The 20,443-nt window shown below is 41.0% G+C and overlaps 1 protein-coding gene across 2 annotated transcripts in view; it reads right to left on the bottom strand.

The window, feature by feature from the left end:
- Positions 1-20,443, bottom strand: part of FRMD3 (FERM domain containing 3) — a 310,077-nt gene that overhangs the window by 142,692 nt on the left and 146,942 nt on the right. For both annotated transcript variants that reach the window (XM_059141925.1, XM_059141924.1), the window contains exon 3: positions 4,280-4,322. In XM_059141925.1, coding sequence (XP_058997908.1) covers positions 4,280-4,322 — 43 coding nt within the window. The remainder of the gene's footprint in view (positions 1-4,279; positions 4,323-20,443) is intronic.

The raw sequence follows: 20,443 nt of genomic DNA, 5'->3' as shown, positions 1-20,443 counted from the left end.
GGATGTTAATTAATCTTATTGTAATCATTTTGCAATATATACATATATTAAATCATTAGGTTACATATCTTAAACTTACACAATGTTACATGTCAATTATATATTATTAAGAAGGGAAAAATCTTTAAATAACAAGTAAAATTAAAAGGAACTACCTTTAAAAATCCTAATAAGGGGCTCCTGAGTGGCTCAGTGGGTTAAAACCTCTGCCTTCGGCTCAGGTCATGATCCCAGAGACCTGGGATGGAGCCCCACATTGGGCTCCTTCCTCAGCAGGGAGGCTGCTTCCCCTTCTCTCTCTCTGCCTGCCTCTCTGCCTACTTGTGATTTCTGTCTGTCAAATAAATAAATAAAATCTTTTTAAAAATCCTAATAAGATAATAATGTCTTTGTAGAGAGTTTGTTAACCAGGGCAGCTGACCTTCAGTCAACTCTGGAAAATACCATTCCTGAGAACACCTATAGTCAAAGAGATCTTAAAAGGGTCAGGTCAAAGAACCTGAAAGTCTGCCATCTAACCATTCCTCCAAGATATTTTGCCCTCATTGCTTACCCAAAGACAATCAAAGGATCAAAGTTATACACATACCCAGAAGAAAGTTGCCTGAAGTTCTGCAACCAGATCCTTTTGATAGATTCATGGATGAGTCCCAGTTGAACCCAGTTTCTCTGAGTTAATACTATACAAGTTCTCACTTAAAATTTTTTTGCATCTATGGTGAAATTAATTTTTTCAGGGTATACATAAGAATACAGAAATTCTTGATACTAAAAGAGACCATCATCAACAAAACTAGGTTTGTGATCATGAGAAGATTACATGATTTCTTATTTAGTAATGTCCTCAAAAATACAACATCAGACTGGGTGATAGAAAAGACCTTTACCAGTTCCTAGAATCAGTGAGTCACCTGGTCTGGTTTCAAAATTGAATTTCACAGAGTTCTTCTTCCCTGATTCAGATTTCATTTGTTATTAGACTGACACTGGCCAGCAATCAAATGTCAATCCTTAAAACATTTTTACCAAACATTATAAATTTTCAATTGGTTGTTCAGATTTACTTAGCAATGAAGACAAAGCTCTTAAGTAGCCAGTTTTTACAAATTAAAAGTTGTTTCTTCTACATACAAATGGCTAAAAAAGACACATGAAAAAATGTTCATCATCATTAGCCACCAGGGAGATTCAAATCAAAACCACACACTCCAGTTAGAATGGCCAAAATCAACAAGACAGTAAACAACAAGTGTTGGAGAGGATGTGCAGACAGGGGAACCCTCTTCCACTATTGGTGGGAATGCAAGTTGGTACAGCCACTTTGGACAACAGTGTGGAGACTCCTTAAGAAATTAAAAATAGAGCTTCCCTATGACCCTGCAATTGCACTACTGGGTATTTACCCCAAAGACACAGCTGTAGTGAAAAGAAGGCCATCTATACCCCAATGTTCATAAAAGCAATGCCACAGTCACCAAACTGTGGAAGGAGTCAAGATGCCCTTCAACAGATGAATGGATAAAGATATGGTCCAGAATTAGGCCTCCATCAGAAAGGATGAATACCCAACTTTCATATCGACATGGATGGGACTGGAAGAGATTATGCTGAGTGAAATAAGTCAAGCAGAGAGAGTCAATTATCATATGGTTTCACTCACTTGAGGACCATAAGGAATAACATGGAGGAGATTGGGAAAAGGAGAGAAGTGAGATGTGGAAAATCGGAGGGAGAGAAGAGCCATAAAAGACTGGACTCAGGGAAACAAACTGAGGCTTTTGGAGGGGAGGGGCATGGGAGAATGGGGGAGCCTGGTGGTGGGTATTAAGGAGGGCACGTATTGCATGGAACACTGGGTATGGGGCATAAACAATGAATCTTGGAACACTGAAAAAATAAAATAAAAATTTTTTAAAAAGTTGTTTCTTCTACTAAGTGTTGAAAGACATCTGACTTTAGAGATTTACATTTTTTATTTATATTTATATATTTTTGTAAAATAATTTATTAAAATTTTTAGTGCTATATATTACAGCATGCACAAAATAATATAATGAATCATATGTTCCCATTACCTAAAGTCAGTAATTATTAAACTTGTTGCCAAACTTTCTTGACTATGGACTCTGATAAACAATCTGAGGGTTTTGAAGGGGCGGGGGGTGGGAGGTCGGGGTACCAGGTGGTGGGTATTACAGAGGGCACGGATTGCCTGGAGCACTGGGTGTGGTGCAAAAATAATGAATACTGTTATGCTGAAAATAAATAAAAAATAAATTAAAAAAAAAACTTTCTCGATTTATCGTCATCCCTTACATTTTTATGTATGCTAGAATCCTGTAAAAGAAATTTCTGACATCATGCGATTTAACTCTAAATACTTCACTACATGTTGCTAACAATTCAGATTCTTTTTAATTTTATTTTTTCAGTGTTCCAAGATTCATTGTTTATATACCGCACCCAGTGTTCTATGTAATACGTGCCCTCCTTAATACCCACCACCAGGGCCATCCATCCCTCCACTCGCTCCCTTCCAAAACCCTCCCTTTGTTTATCAGAGTCCACAGTCTCATGTGTGTAGCCTAAGGAAAATATTGCATGCATTTAAGAATCAAAACTGAAGAATCGTTTACTATAAATAAGCTTACTGGAAAATCGTCTAAACATTTTAAAACACATAAACAAAAATATCAAAACTTAGAAGCTAAGGGATAAAAGCTAAGCATCAGTAATTTTTTAAAGAATTTTTTCATTTATCAGAGAGAGAGAGAGCACACACACACACTCAGAGAGAGGCAAAGGTAGAGGGAGAAAATCTCAAATAGATTCCCCACTGAGTAAGGTGCTCCACGTGGGCTCCATCCCAGGACCTTAACATCATGACCTGGGCAGAAATCAAGAGTCAGACAATTAAGTTAGCCACCCAGATGCCCCAGCCATTTTTTTTTTCAGACACACTAATTCATTCTTATTATCCCTCATCTCATTCTATATAGAGCTTCTTGATACTTCTGTCCTCCTGCTTCTTCTTGGATGCTTGTTCCAAATCTATTCCAGCTGTACCCCAACAGACTGACCTCTTGGGATGTTGCAAGCACACTGCTCATACACCTTTCCTGTCAGCTTCCTGCAACAGCCACGGCTCCCAGCAGCCATGGGCATCAGCCTTCCCCAGAACAACCTGGCTCTCTTTCCTGCACTGATCAGACAGTTTGTTCCATAGAGATGGGGGAGGAAAGGAAGAGAAATGGGAAGGAACGAAGGGAAGGAAAGATGAGTGGGTAGGTAACAGGAGGGAGAAAAAGGAGGGTTAAGGAATAGATGTATTGGTTGCTAGTTTGCCATCCACATTCAGTTTCTTTCTTCTCCCACTTAAAAGCCCTGCCCAGAATAATTTCTTTATATTTGAAAAAGGAAAGAATCCCTTGAATAATGATAAGTGACATAATATGCGCTAAACTGATTTCCGATGAGAAACTGATTTATCGCCTACATTTCAGAGCCCTGGGAAAGTTGACATGGAGGGATAAATGGGTTTCAGGGCAGACAATGAATTTCTGAAGTACATTTCAGAAGCCCTCCTCCAAAGCATAAATAAAAGCAGGCTGACTACAGCCTAGCATGGATGACTGAGAAAAAACACCATGCCATCCAGGACCCACTCAACACCCTCCTCACAATGGCCAAAGTGGATGGCCAGATGTTCTAGAAAGAAGTTTCCCAAGGTGACTTCCCCAAGAGGTCATCAATTTAAAAAAATTTAAAAAAAAATTTTTTTTTTTTAAAAGGCAGTTCAGAGCACGAGTGCTTGAAAACAATTACTCAGGGGAAAGAAATTATTATAGGGAGTTTGAAGAACAGAAAAGAATAAACCAATCTTCAGCAAAGTTAGTGGCAAGAATTTAGTTTCAAAAATACACCTGCTTTTCTCATCCCCATAGGACTGCACCTCCCACCCTGAAATGCTTACGAGCAACCCCCACAATCCAAAGGAACCAGAAAGCTGATAGTTACGTTTAACAGATACTTAATCATCTAAGTCCAAGGTTCCTGTTCGAATATGAACTATGAAGGGAAGGTGATGGGAAGAGCGACTACAGGGAAGGTGAAGGCCAGCAAAGAAGAGAAGGCACACAGCACCCAATGGGAGAGAGAAGCCCCCACCCACAGATCTTCAACTCCAGCCGTTTCTTCCCCAGGAGGAGAAATTTTGTAGAGGAACAGACCTATCTTTGGACACTTCATAACAAAAGTGAAACCAAAGATTGACACTTACATTTCATTTGCTTGGAGATGGACTTGTTAGGTTCAAGCCAGTGCTAGGGAGAAAAAAAAAGCAGAGATTATGGGTCAAATGGCTGAACTATACGATGCATACTTAATACCTAAGAGAAATTTAATATAGTCTTTTCCCGAAGTACAGTCTTGGTTCCTGTAGATATTTCCTCAAGGTTCCACCTTCTGAAGATCAGCACAAACAATCCCATAATGAAAATACAAAAGGCAAGGACATAAATTACAGAGAATTAACACTTTGAAGAGTATTTGAGTCCTACTAAGAGAGAAGAACTAGGGACAGAACATACTCTTGAACAGGATATTCTTAAGGCTCTAATGAACCCCAGGTGATGGAACTCCATTGCTCTGGGCAAGCCACAGATGGCTAAAGACTTGGACATCCATGACCTCAAAGAGTCACAGTCCAAGGCAGCTTCAGTACCCGATTCCCCTGCCAGGTAGCCCCTGTTCGGTCAAGCCAGCATTAGCCCCATCAAACAGAAGCAATTCTTTCTTCATGGTAGGGGGGAGCAAGTGATAAATACCTTACTTCAGAGGCCTGTGATTACCCAGAAGAAAAACCGGCTCTATCCCAAAGCAAAGAAGCCCAGAGACCTGGGTAGCTCAGAATGGTGTTAGGGACAGGCATTTTAAGAAGATACATGCTGATCCCAGCAGCCAGCTCTCTCCATACCTTGTGTGGCAGTCACTCCAACTTGTTGAGAGCCACGCAGCTTTTGTTATCCCTAACTATGATGTCCCCAGAGCCACTTAGGGCATGTCAGGAAGCACTGTTCTACACACTTGCAATTTAGAAAGATACTAGGAGCACCACTGGTATCCATCAGGAGGTCGGAGAGCCCTCACTCACCGGGCACCTCTCACACTCAATACTAGAAAGGAAAGGAGGACGCTTACCATCTGTTGAGGCTTACACCCCATTTGTGTCAACCAACTAAGTCTCAGAATTCTGTAACGTCCCTGCCATTTGGTATAAATGCATAACCATAAAGCCTAAGAAAGAGTTGGCCTACATTGAGTGCTTCCTAAATGCCAGGGGTTATGTGAAGCATTTCCCCGGGCCATCACTACTGCCCCATTTACAGAGGAGAAACCAGGAGGCTCAGGACATTAGACAACCAGCCTAAGGTCCCCCAGAGATTAAGTGGTGGAACCAGTATGCGGTGGGATTCCACAACACAGGCCCTTCACCTTGGCCATGCGGCCTCGCCACAGATCAGTCTGCTCTAAAACCTATTGTTCTCGACTAACACTCCTTCTTTTCTTTCCCTAGGAGCTGAAAAAAAAAAAAGAGTGGTCAAATCATGAGTTTCCAGCCCAGGGTGTCAGATCTCTGCAGTCTTCCAAAACAAGACTAGGAATCTTTTTGCTATGTCAACCCCAGGACAATTTGGACAGAAAACCACACATTTACCTCTGTTGTACTACATGAACTAACATGGCAAGTTTCTTTGCTTCTGATTGAAATTAGGTCTGTTCATTTTGAGAGCCTGGTTTTTCTCCTTTTTCTCATTTTTTAGTTGTGGTAACACACACAACATCAAATTCGCCATTCTAACCCTTTTTAAATGTACAGTTCAGTGGTATTAAATGCATTCATAATGGTGTGCCACCATCACCCCCATTCATCTCCAGCACACTCTGACCCTATAAAACTGAAACTGTAGCCCTAATAAACAGTCACTCTGCAGGCCTCGTTCTCCAGGCCCTTGGAAACCATCATTCTACTTTTGGTTATCTCCTTCTAGTCAGAAGCGATGTCTGGCATTTACACAGTTATCATTGAACAGTGGAAAAACCTATTGACTGGGCCACTTACTGGCTGTATAAGCACGTACAAAAGGTTTAACCTTGCTCTCAATTTCTGCAACTGTCATATGGGCATAGCGATAGTACCCACTCTGCATGGTTGCTGCAAGGATTTTAGAAGTTAATAAAAAAATTAATAAACATGAGACACTTAGACTGTGCATGGCATGTGAAAAATATCGATAAATGCTTGTTTGCTGATGCTGTTGTTACTTAATAAGTACAGTTTAATTAGTAGACCATATCCCATGGAGGAGAATAATAGACGGGGCCTCTGATGATCGAATTACTTTTCTAGCAATTAATAGGATAATTTAGAACTAAGGCAAGAAGACAAAGACCAACTGAAATCAATACATACTGCTAGTGTCTCATGGAGGAGAATCACTAGTCTTTTGGCCAACAAAGTCTGAAATGCGTTTTCCGAATTCTCCTTGTTTGGCATCCTTTGAACTCCTTAATCTTTCTCTGCCTAACTTCAACCTGCCTTTCCTCCCCTCTCTGCCTCCCAGGAGGACAGGTACATTTCATTTTATACACCAATACCAGTTAGTTGGCAGCAGTCTCCCAGGGGTGTGAAGAAGGATCCAAGTCTCAGTGAGAATGAGTGCCATGATGGAGATTGGCCAGGTTTGCCATGGAGAGGCAGGGAACATGAAAGGCATGTCTACAAGGTATTTGCCATCTGTGCCCTAAATAAGTTATTTTGTCTAAATGAATGGCCTCTTCATAGTCCTATGAGATACACCCCCCAGTTTCTGATGGGTTCTGACCTTCCTCCTCTTCTTGGCCTATTCACACCCTACCCTTGCCCCTCAAACCTTGTCTATCTGAATCACCTCCATCTACAGTGTGACCACTACATACTTTTCCACCAGGACAACTATTCTTCTGCTGTGGGATAGTCATGGGGTATAGAGTCTTAAGAAAAATAAGCCAGCATGAATCATGTTTCAAGGGGTTATAATAATTTCTTCAGAGAGCGCCAAGCTCAGTTTGTGAGCAGTTATTAAAATTTAAAACTCTGACTGGCCTATGACCCAACAATTCCCTTATTCCCCAAATTACCCATGTGAACACAGAGGAACACAACAAGGATTCTCACTGCAAGATTAGATTAAATTATAAAACATTAGACTATTAATGGCCATCATCAGGAAAATGCTAAATAATCTATCATCTGTTCATATGCTAGAGGATTCTTCAGTGTACTATAGGAGGTAGATCTTGACGGGTAACATGGTTAGATCTCTAGAACACACGGTGTGATGAAAAAAGTGAACTGCAAAATTTGTAACTATGGTCACAGTTCCCAAATCATGCACTGAAGCACTCCAGGGAAAAGAGCCATACCAGACATCTATCAGACACCCACTGTGCAAACTGTAAGCTCAAGGAAGTTCCCAGCTCTAATATTAGATCATGCTAGATGCCTTTTGATGTCATACTTTTTGCAACACGGGGTTTTTAGCGGTTGCTGTGATGAAAAGCAAGTATCACGTGAGAAGAGGTATGCAAGGCCATGAGTACGGCAGTATCTGATCCGCTCCTAGAGGCTGAGAAGCCGTGAGCCACCCAGCAAGTGCATGCCTCCCGTTCCCAGGTAACTGTGGTTAAGAATGAGCTGGAAATACTATTTTCAGGTAGGCCACGGTTTAAATGGCCACTAAGCTGTTAGAACATAAATACTAAGTTTGTTATCCCTCTTATTAGATAGGGCACCATGAAATCATTACTTTTGACCTAAGGCATCATGAAATAATTACTAAGACACCAAGAGAGCCATACATCACAGAGTTTGGGAACCTCTGAGCTAGCATATCTTATAATTAATGTGTTTTCTTTAAGTAAAAAGTACAAGCCACTACCCTATATTTTCAAAGAATACATAATAGGCATCTAAATGTATTTTTATAGATCTGAAATGATAGTCAATAAACACATAATATGAAGAAAACAGGAATTTAGGGGTGTTGCTCAAAGGAAACACTGTTTTATCTGTGATATTTTAATTTACACTTTTTACATGTCTTCAAGCGTTACCTGAGTAATTAAAAGTCAATTTCTTTAAAAAGGAAGCTAAGTTCTACTCAGAGGATAAAGGTGGACTTTTATGTAATTTAGACTCAAGATGAAGAATTTCCTACATAACAGGCAGATGCCAAGTCCAGCTAAGCCCCAGCTTTGGCACTGCGGTCCAACAACAGGAGCCAGGATTCCTGTGTTCCAGTCCTGGTTCTGCCACTTACTAGTGATGGGACGTCCAGCGTGTTGCTTCCTCTGTTTCCCCTCTTACAGCATCACTGTGGGGTTTAAGTAGGTTCACGGATTCAAGTCGTCTTTAGAACAGAGCTTAGAGCCTAGTTAAAGCTCAGTAAACACCAGCTGTCCCCATCTTTGCATTCACTCAGACACTCCCAAGGTGATGCAATGGTCCCTCCTTGTGAGCCCACCTCCGTCCCGCTCTTCCTCTCACACTCCCAGCCCATCTGCCTTCTGCTCCACACGAAAGGTAAACCTCCTCCCTTTCTTCCTCCTTCCTTTTAGAGTTGTGAGTTGGGCAATGAATTCAAGTGTGGACGACACCAACAACTCCTGCTGTTACTATATGTACAGATGGATTACACTCCTGTGAGAAAGAAACAACCGTGAAGCTGTGTGCTTGGTAATTAGATAGGAGGCTCAGAACATTGACTGCATTGCTATTTTCCTTTCAATTGCTACTTGGAAGATATGCTAGCTTGTTTTTTGTTTTTTGTTTTTTTTTTTAAGTCTGTTTCCTTACTGGAAACTGAAGTTCCCTAAGAGAGATAGAAAGAAAAGACAGCCAACCAAATATCTGAATTTGAGGCTGGTTTACTATAGCTGAAAATAAAATTTCCTCAACTTTCATTTAGAATAAGAATTCCGAAGACTAAAGAAGCTAAGATTCAATGATTGATTCTACCTAATGAGCTTAGGACATAAGATGAACTAGAGGAGGCATTCCCTCAGCACCATCTGAAGTTTTCAGGAAGGTGTCTGTGGACATACTGTCAGGGCTCTGCCCAATTCCTCTCGGATCCCTTCTCCCCATATAGAGTGGCTTAATCATTTTTAGGAAGGCTGCCTCAGGTCACTAGAATCCAATGCAGAATGGAGAATGAGCCTCCCCCAACTCACCTCTGAACTATCAAGTTAAGAAGTGTGGGTGTGGGAGGATAAATACCTCTGCTCCCTCACCCCTTGGCCAGGACAACTCTAAGCCATGACCTACACTCTTCCAAAAATCCTCTGTGGCTTTCAGCCCAAGTTACTCTCTGTACAACTTTGCTCAACGTCACACACTTGTGTGACCTCCTTCCTTTCTCTGTCCCAATGCCTCCAAGCTCCTGAAAGCCTTTTTCCTGGAAACATGTCCTAGTAAACCTGGAATTTTTTTTTAAAGATTTTATTTATTTATTCGACAGAGAGAGATCACAAGTAGGCAGAGAGGCAGGTAGAGAGAGAGAGAGAGGAGGAAGCAGGCTCCCTGCTGAGCAGAGAGCCCGATGCGGGACTCGATCCCAGGACCCTGAGATCATGACCTGAGCCGAAGGCAGCGGCCTAACCCACTGAGCCACCCAGGTGCCCCAAACCTGGAATTTTTATCTCCAAATCCACTTCTGGGTCAGAGCCAAGACAGTCTCCCTAAGTCCCCACCAAAAACTACCCTCCATCCATTGGATTTAAAATCCTTCCCTTGGAGATTCAAATTAAAACCACAGTTATAATGGCCAAAATTAGCAAGACAGGAAACAATGTGTGTTGGAGAGGATGTGGAGAAAGGGGAACCCTCTTACACTGTTGGTGGGAATGCAAGTTGGTGCAGCCACTTTGGAAAACAGTGTGGAGATTCCTCAAGAAATTAAAAATAAAACTTCGCTATGACCCTGCCATTGCACTCCTGGGTATTTACCCCAAAGATACAGATGTAGTGAAAAGAAGGGCCATCTGTACCCCAATGTTTATAGCAGCAATGGCCACGGTCGCCAAACTGTGGAAAGAACCAAGATGCCCTTCAACGGACGAATGGATAAGGAAGATGTGGTCCATGTACACTATGGAGTATTATGCCTCCATCAGAAAGGACGAATACTCAACTTTTGCAGCAACACGGACGGGACTGGAAGAGATTATGCTGAGTGAAATAAGTCAAGCAGAGAGAGTCAATTATCATATTGTTTCACTTATCTGTGGAGCATAACAAATAACATGGAGGACATGGGGAGATGGAGAGAAGGGAGTTGAGGGAAATTGGAAGGGGATATGGACCATGAGAGACTATGGACTCTGAAAAACAACCTGAGGGTCTTGAAGGGGTGGGGGTGGGAGGTTGGGGGAACCAGGTGGTGGGTATTAGAGAGGGCACATATTGCATGGAGCACAGGATGTGGTGCAAAAACAGTGAATACTGTTACGCTGAAAAGAAATTTTAAAAATAAATAAATAAATAAAATGACTATTTAAAGTTAAGAAAATAAAATAAAATAAAATAAAATCCTTCCCTTGGAGGTTTTATTCCTTCTGCCTCAGACTTGAACCCCAGTAACCTGCATATCCCCTTCTGAGAGGTCCCAATTTAAATGGGCTTTCAGTCTGGACAACGTAGCCTGACCATTTCAAAGCCACTTCTCAGAACAAATTTACTTTGATTGATAGTAGCTTGAAGCAAAAAGGAAAAGTTGAATGAAGCCCCACAAAGAGGGTGAAAAGCAGAGCACTGGCTAAGCCCTCTAAGCCCTGATTCCCTTCTCTGGGTTCTTGAGGGTGGGAACGATTCCAGGACCCCTAAGATTCCTTCAGCTCTCACATTCCAAATTGTTTGAACCTGAAGTAGGAGAGCATTGCCAACAATTGGTTCTTTTTAAATTTGCTAGGCCCAGCTATACTTTTTCTCTACTCCATCATAGAAATGGTGCATTTCTTTTGCACTTTTGAATTTTGGCTTGTTGGTGGTGGGGGTGGGGGGGGGAGTGGTGTGTGAAGTGGTGATTTGTGGCTAAGTAGATTGATTTTTAATTTGTCAGCTGCTGAGCCAGGAAATAAAACAAAGAACAAAACAACAACAACAACAAAACCCTCCCCAAAGTAAACAACATACTTGGTTATCTTCAAATGTTGGGCTTCTATTGAAATTGATTGAGGCTATCATTATAAAATAAATTACACATCTCTGGTATCTTTCTCAAAACCCTTGGTGCCCTAAACCAGAATAATCTATGGCCCAGAGAAATGTGTGAAATAACAAACGGGGCTTTAAACAATGAATACATCTACCAAACAGGAGATGCTTTCTCCCATCAGAAGTAACCAGATCCACAGTCCGACCAATTCCCATCCTAGACCTGAAAAGATGACCTGATTCTCACATCTCACCTGGACAAAGCCCCAGAGTAACTCAGTGTCCCTGCATTATCTAGCCAATTTATGCCATTTTTAGACCCTTTGGCCCCTGCAAGGGGGTGGGGGGGTGGAGAATGCCATCCGAATGAATGCAATCTAAGTGCTCTGGGTTGACCAGTTAGATCTAGGGCCCAGCTAGTTAGCTACCAATAACCAATGGTTTTCACTCCAGTTTCAGTGAAATCTAGAGCACGATGGCAACAAGGACAGAAGTATCTATAGGCCAGGCCCACTCACAAGTTCTAGTCCTTCTGGCAGTCAACCCATGCAAGAAAACCTTCACTATTCCAGAGTAATGTTTTTATTTCTTCAACCATAACTGCTCCTGAGTTCTGGGCTCCTGGGGATAAGCAAAATAGAAGTAACAGCTGGGAGAAGAAACACCTAAGAAACAGAGATGGAAACAGGAAGCAGGAAGCCTGAGAAAGCATAAGCACCATTTTTTTTTTCCATAAAGGACCAGACAGTATAAATATTTTAGGTTTTGTGGCCCATATGGTCTGTCAGGACTACTCAGCTCTGCCACTGGAACACAAAAGCAGCCAGGGAAAACACATAAAGGAACAGAAATAGCTGTATCCCCATAAAATGTTATTTACTAAACAAATGGGGGTTCTCCTGACACCTGTGAGCCAACCCCTGCTCTATATCCAAGGAATCCTTAACATACACTTAAGGATAAAAACAGTAGTAATCTGAAAATGGAATAGAGGTTGTAAAAATATTACAAGCTGTTTATTTTAAAGTACAATGAGACAGTGAAATGCAATTTTAGAGGAAAGGATGGAATTCCTTCAAGCTTGTTACAATGGGATTTACCACTATGTACTGCTCATTGTCAAGCCGTAGAAATTTCACATGTTCACCAAACTATTCTAAGGTCAGACATCTTCTAGTTGCCAGAAGCTCGAACCTTTCAAACTCTTTAAAGCATGGAGAACAGATCCATTACATGTTGAGAATCTGGACTAATGCACTTAAATAACAACCCTATGGCATAGGTATTATTATTATTATCCCCATTTTACAGATAAAGTATTTGAGGTTAAGGAGGCTACCCAAGGTCATAACCAGCAAGATGAAGGGCCAGGATTTAAAATGATCTTCTTGACATCAGAGCTCTTAGCACCTGAGCAATAATGTCCTCCATACTCTATCCTTCTTGAGGTTTGACACTGTAGGTCTCTCCGGCCCCATTCTTTTCTTTCTGTTCTATATGTTCCTGGTGGGTCTCCTGTGCTGGTTTCTCCTTCTGGATATACTTTTAAAAAATGGATATTCTTTGGGTTTCAGAGTCTCCTCTTATTTTATATTCTTTCCCTCAGCTCTGCAGGCTATGCTCAGAGCTTTAAGTTAGTGAAAACCTCACTGGCTCCAAAATTTCCATCTGTGGTCTAAACCTCTTCATTAAGCTTCAGATCCGTATTCCCAACCATAGATGAAACATCTCTATCAACATCTCATAGGTATCCCAAACTCAACATATCCAATACTTACCTCTTATCCCCAAAACCCTCCCTGTACAGTTTATTTGATAAGTGGTTCCACCTGTACTTGGAGCCCAAAGAGGCCCTGCACCAAGCCCAAACACCCCGTTGGACAAGCCATGTGGAAAGGCCCTGAAACCACATGCAGAGCAAGGGGGCCCCCCAAGACCCACCTTGCAGTCATCTCCGTCAAGGTTCCAGGCATGTGAATGAAAACAACTAGGACCCGCTGCAGCCCCCTCCAGAACAGACCAGCCCCCAGCTGAACACCAGTGAGGAAGCCCAGTCAACACCAAGTAGAACATAAGATTCACCCCACTGAGCCCAGCTCGAATATCAGACCAAAAAAATCCTGGCATATAATAAAATTGTGTTCATTGACACCCCCAAGAGTTTGAGAAGATTGGTTCCACAGCAATAGATAGCTAGATCTGTTATTCCTTATTATTAACTGAATGTTTGCCCCCTACCCCCACCAAATTCACATGCTGAAGCCCTGCCCTCAATGTGATAGTATCTGAAAGTGGGACCTTTGAAGATAATAAGGTTTAGAACAAGTCATGAGGGTAGAAACCCATGATGGGATTAGTGTCCTTATAAGAGAGCCTAGAGCACCCGTCTTCTCTCTCCCCAACCACATGTGGACACAGGGAGAAGGCAGCCCTCTGCAAGCCAGGAAGAGTTCTCATCAGGAACCAAATCTGTCAGCATCTTGAACTTGAACTTTCAGCCTGTAGAACTGTGACAATGAAGTGTCCTACATAAACAGGTGTTTTCTTACAGCAGCCTAAGCCAACTAAGATACTCATTATTACTCTCCATGGATAGAACAATTACAATTGAACCTTAAATGACATTTGTTTGAGCATCCATGAAAAATATGCTCCAACGGTCAGTCCTTACCAATATCGCTTTTATGTCTCCAAGTTATACATCATCTTTACATTCTAGACTTCTTCTCAGCTTGTCTCTAGAGCTATCTGAAACTTCCAAACATACTGATCTCTTATGTCCTTACTGGCTGGAAGCCTCCTGTGAGTGCTTCTCTAATAATGGAACTTAAACCTTATCAACCTAATTCATTCCTTCCCAACCAAGCCCAGGAGTTTCCCACCACTGAGGAAGACTGCCTTACCCTGGATAGCCTCCTGCTTTTTCCCTAACTCAGATAAGGATAAAATGTCATTTTTCACCACACTTACTCCTATGTCTGCCTGTTGGCCCAAACAAGATAACCACATCATGTGCCTGCTCCTCCCTCCACTAAAATTAGGACATCCCAGTTACCTAAGTGACTTACAGATTGCAACCTGTCATTTTCAGGCATCCCCATCCCTTCCTAGGAAAGGACATCAGGTATAGACAGAGTCAGTTAGGACCAATCATTTTAGTTAAATGCCAAGTTCTGCTTTCTGCTGAAGGAATGTGACAATGTCCCCAAATCTGTCAAGTTAATACCTTGGGCCACAATTGAACCACAAAATGTCCAATTTTCAAGCTGTTGAGGTACTGCTGTGTTCCCTGTAAGCTGAGTACTCTAAGTCCTTTCCCATAAAGCCAAGTTACTTGTCCATACCTCCTCCCCAAACGGGCATCCAAGTAGTCTTGGATGATTTTTAATACCCCTGAGATTTTAAAAACATAAGTGGGCTCATTAAGCAGACAAATTCATGACCAGTTACCTACAGCAGTACAATCCTTCTCTTCAGTGCAGGACTGCCCTAAATCTTAGGTACCACTCTTGATCTTAGGTACAAGCATCTGTGAAGCAATTGTCCCCAGAAGCAGGAAGCAGCCTTTCGAAAGCAGGAGCAGCTGGTGGGACATAATGCTGTCTGGCTTCCTGGCACCAGTCCCAGAGTGAAACCTAAAATCGTTGTGATTTTTTTTTTTTATGCCATTCCATTTTCTCCCCAAAGGTGTTCTAGAAAAAGCAAACTGCTCTAACATAGAAAAGGTCTTTTCCCATTATTAATAAAACTTACTGATAGGTTCACTAGTTCTTTCTAGCTATCAACGTAAAAACCCCAGGGCTGTAATTCTATCTGGGGGAAGGAGGCATCAGAGTTCAGCATGTCCTTGCATTTCTGATTTTCCAGGTCATCCCATCAGAAAGTGGTCCAGTGGCCATATGACATACAATGCCCAAACTCAAGGGTGTTCGAGAAGACAGTCCCAGAGGCGTTGATTTCCAAAGTGAATTTGTCTTTGGGTAGGAGTCAGCATGGTCCTTAAGTTAGAAAAGTCAATGATACTGATGTAGGTGGGTTAAACAGATGCTTAGAAATAGGGAAGTTAAAATCAAAAGCACTGGGTCCCATCTGCCTGCAGACTGTAAACCAATACTTACAATCTAGTCCTGGGGAAATTCCTCCTCTAACTGAATGGTTGGAGGTTTGGGGGTGGGGAGAGTACCTCCTCACTTTCTAAGGCCCTGGGGGTGACTTCCCCCTAGCTGGGTTTTGGAAAGGGGAAAATGCAGAAGAAGGGAAATCCAGGACAATGGACATTCTAAACCATAACCATAGAAAACAGAATTAGAAGGGGTGCCTGGCTGGCTCAGTTAGAAGAACACAGTGCTCTTGGTCTCAGGGTTGTGAGTTCAATCCCTGCATTGGATAGAAATTACTAAACATAAATAAATTTTAAAAAATAAACAGAATTATGAAATCTAACTCAATATTCCAAAACTTCATCCTCCCAAAGAGAAGTTACCCCAAACACCTGAGAAGCAGTGGAAGGAATATGTTACATGAAAGAAAAAAAGACCTGGATTTCAGCCAAGTATTACTTTACCTTCTGGAATTATTCCTTCTAGAATGTCTAAACTTATAGTCCCAGCTTTCTCTTTAGGTAAAAATCAGAGGAATAGCACACACCCTTTCCTTAATCTCGAGCACTATGATCATAGGAGTTCTTCAGAAGAATATGGTAGAAACTCAAGGGGATTTTTACTGAGTAGTGTTCACTCTGCCCCTCCCTACATCAAATTTTAAAACTAATGGAAATTCTGAGCCCTTGCCATTAAAATAGCAAAAGATAGACATCATTTACTGACTCAGTCCTCATCACTCTCAGAGCATATGGGGCATGAGACATCTTGTCAAACATATGGTGTTCCAAATGTAATAGTGCTAAATATTTAATATTCCACAATGGTTTACTGTAAATCAAGTTGTGAAGAGTTGTAGGCAAACCACCAACTCCCACAGCAAAGGTAAGTTCCACTTCAGCTTTTTTAACTAACTTAATTTTCTGTTGATTAGCTTTCTGTCCAACTAACTCATTGGTTTTAGTTTCGACAGAGAAAAAGTACGTGATCTGGTAAAACCACCAATGCTGGTCAATTCATCTCTCCTTAAAATTCCTGTGTCAGCCTGTTTTTGTGCCTCTAAGCTCATTTTTCTAATTATCCAAGGCTCACACTTATCTCCCCAAAGAATATATTAATGGCCATCCTGTCTTTGAAAGAAGTTTTGAACTTTTCTAGATTTTAGACTTCCTAACCATGGTTTTATTTCTTCATATGACTGCCTCACCTAGACTGACCCAATGTACAATAATTATAAGAATCACAATAAAAATAGCATATTCATGTACTCAGTAGATACCATTTGTTAAACTTTATCTTGAATTCCTACATCAACCCTACTGGTAGGTGTTGTAATCTCTTTTAACCATCAGAGTCTTGGAAAGGCTCAAGGTCACACAGCTTACTGAGCAGCAGAGGTGGGATTTAATGTAATTCTTTCTGAGTGCAAAGTCCATGTGGTTTCATGTAGCAACTACTCGGCAACCCAAGTGGAAGCTATGTTCCCACTGAATCCTCAGAATCAAAAGTCTAGAAAAGGCTATTATGCAGAGTAGAAAACAATGACTCAAGCAACCCTGTAAGCAATTTAGTGCATACATCAGATATGACAGTTTTGTTTTGAATGTGGTCCCATTTTTTCCACTAATCTATTACCCAAATCTGGACACTAAAAATGAAGCTCACTCAAGTCAAAATATAAAGAACAATGAAGCACATCAACCTAAACACTTCTTTTTCACTTAAAAAAATAATTCTAGACATATGAAAAAGGTACAAATATAATATAACCACCTTCCTCCCCTAATGTTAGCATCTTCCATAGCCAGAGTACAATTACTGAGATTAAGAAACTAACACCGACACAATGCTATTAACTGAATTAGAGACTTAATCTGGAGTTCACCAGTTTTCCCAGTGCCAGACTTTTCTCTGTTCCAGAATCCAATCCAGAATCCCCCAAGGCCTTAGTTGAGAGTTACACAGTCTTTCCTTGTCTTTCCTGACCTCAATACTTCTGAGGAATATAGGTAAGTTGTTTTGGAGAATGTTCTTGCTTCAGGCTTTCTTATATTTCCACAAGATTTGAATGAAGTTATGCATTACTGAGAAGAATACCACTGGGACAATGTGTCCTCCTCAGAGCAGGATAATCGGGAAGTACGTGACATTGGAATGTCTTCTACCTGGTGATGATAAGTTTGACGGCTTGATTAAAGTGGTGCCTGACAGATTTCTCCACTATGAGGCTAGTCTTTTGCCCTTTGTAATCAAAAGAGATCAGAGGGGCAGAAGGTGGGGGAACTTTGAGACTATACAGGTATCTTGTTTCTCCTCAAATATCTGCCCACTAACTTTAGTATTCATCTATGAATCCTCTATCACACAATCATTGTGATATTCTCATTCCTTCTACACTTATTAACTGGAATTTGTCTGTAAGGAAGAGCTATTTCTTCTCCCCTTTTATTTATTTATTCATATACTTATGTCCATATGACTCATGGATATTTTACTTTATGGATTATAATCCAATACTATTGTTACTGCTTTTTTGTCTAATATTCCAGTTTGGGCCACTGGCAGTTTTTTTCAGATTGGTTCTGTGCCATTCTAGGGACCTTTTATCTTTTGAGCAGTTTCTTACTTTCTGGCACCACAACATGCTCCAGGCTCATCTTGTGAGCTTCCTGACTCTGTCCTAGACATGCCAAAACATGTTTTGAAGGAGCCCTTGTTCCTTTTATTAGAAAATGATATTTAGAAACCAAGATCTAGGGGGTAGGTGTGCTCATTGCTACAGTGGTGTCATTGCTTCTAGGCCATCTCAGAAAACGGACCTTGGAACTATGTACATATGCATACTATCCCACATGCACACACACACATCTATATTTCTGTGTCTATGTATATATTTTTTGAAATAATATGAGTTCATACCAACATCTGATTCCAGTTCTAAAGAATTCCTTTAATAGCTTATCCAATATCTCCCCAATGAATCAAGAAAAATGAAAACAACTTATGCATAAGTGGTTTCCAGATATTATCTAGGCTAAGGGTCAGTAAACTATGGCTAAATGCCTATTTATAGAAGATTTTTATTGGAAAAAAAAAGTTTTATTAGAACGCAGCTATGTCCATTAATTTAGGTATTGTCTACAGCTGCTTTCCACTAGAATAAAATAATTTAAAAATTATGACAGAGTTTGTATGGGTCACAAAGTGAAAATGTTTTCTATCTGGTCCTTTACAGAAAATGTCTAAAAACCCCTAGTATCGGTTATGTTTCACATTTTCACTTGGGAGATGGGTAGAAAGATTGTGGGTTCTAATACCATCCTTCCACCATTATTTACTAGCCATGTAGCCTTAGACAAGCCACTGATACCATGTACCTCAGATCTCCCCTTCCTTACAGTGTTACAGGGAAGACTAGAGACCATGACAGTAAAATTCCTGGCATATGATAGATGTTCAACTAACGGTAGCTAGAATTACTTCTGAAGGTTGCTAGAGTTTAGGATGGGATTTTGCACAAAAAGAATCTATATTCAGTGATGGGTAGATGACTAATATAATCTACAGAGTCTGTTTGACGTACAGGGAGCTCAATACTCCTTCCATCACTTACTAGTTGTGAGACCTTGGGCAAGTAACAATATCTTTGAATCTGTTTCTCTTTCCACAAAAGGGTAGCCATAAAAAGCTATGTCTATGAATATCTTTATGCCATGGTACCCAACACCAGTGTGAAGACCAGAGCTGGGATGGCTACATCAAAAGTAGAATCAGGATGTGCTAAAATACATGTTCCTGGTCCTAGCCCCAAGGATTCTGAGTCAGGAGGTCCAGAAGAGGGTCCACACTCAGCATTGTTAGTAAACCCCTAAAGTAATCTTGTTACAGGGCCAGGTCTGGGAACCACTGTTAACAGAAAATGTCACACGAATCCCCTCTGTGATCTCATGTCAGTCCTATATCCTTACTAGTATCCTGCTACCTTCTTCCCACTCAGGTAAATGTTTGGCCCATTATAGAGTTCCTGCAAGCACTATAGGAAAGTGAAATCCCTTTCTGAGCCATTGCATTGTATGTGTTTAAAGAAGATTAGGTCCTACTGGATTCTAAAATCTAAGTATGATTCCCCATGTTTCAGAATAAAATCTAATCTTTTCCTTAAACAGCCTGCTCCTTTATAAGAATACACTCTGTAAGCCTCTCCTCATTGTACTGGATCAATAATATGAAACTAAGAACCAAGTGGAACTGTGGAGAGGGAAGAGGGGAGTAAAGATGACGAGGGGCACCAACAGGAGGAGGGCAAATTAAATAAGGTACAGTAGACTTGTCCCCTAATCCCAGACCACACTCAGCTGACCCTTTCACACACACTGCCCCGTTTGTCAGTGAGTAAGGCTAAAAAGCAGCGATCAAATCAGGTATAGGGCCTCCTAATCCATATCTGGGACTGACAGCTAGGTTACAGGGATGGGAGACCCCAGGTGGTGCAAGCTGGGATGAAGATCCCTAGGACCTTTTGGATGTGAAGGACATAGATCACTGAATCCAACATATGTCATGAATATATATATATATATATATATATATATATATATATATATTTATTTATGCTAGTACAGTACCCAAATCAAAAGGCAAGATTCCCCTGCTCACTCTTATAAAAATCAACAGCTACAACAAGGGCAGGCATATCCAGGAACAAGGATATAACAGGGGTTGTTAAGTTTACTGGTGTTCAAATAGCAGCTTTCAAACTATCTTAACCTTTCATCTGCCAAGAGCTTTTTCTTAATTGAAATGAAATTCACATAACATAAAATTAACCATTTTATTTTTTGTTTTATTTTTTTTTTAAAGATTTTATTTATTTATTTATTTGACAGAGAGAAATCACAAGTAGATGGAGAGGCAGGCAGAGAGAGAGAGAGAGAGGGAAGCAGGCTCCCTGCTGAGCAGAGAGCCCGATGCGGGACTCGATCTCAGGACCCCGAGATCATGACCTGAGCCGAAGGCAGCGGCTTAACCCACTGAGCCACCCAGGCGCCCCAAAATTAACCATTTTAAAGTATACAATAGTATTTAGGAC

The sequence above is a fragment of the Mustela lutreola genome, chromosome 12 (assembly GCF_030435805.1).
Source record: "Mustela lutreola isolate mMusLut2 chromosome 12, mMusLut2.pri, whole genome shotgun sequence".
NCBI classification, from domain to species: Eukaryota; Metazoa; Chordata; class Mammalia; order Carnivora; family Mustelidae; genus Mustela; species Mustela lutreola.
Note: the sequence above shows the minus strand (reverse complement) of the source record. Positions and strands in the feature narration are given on the sequence as shown.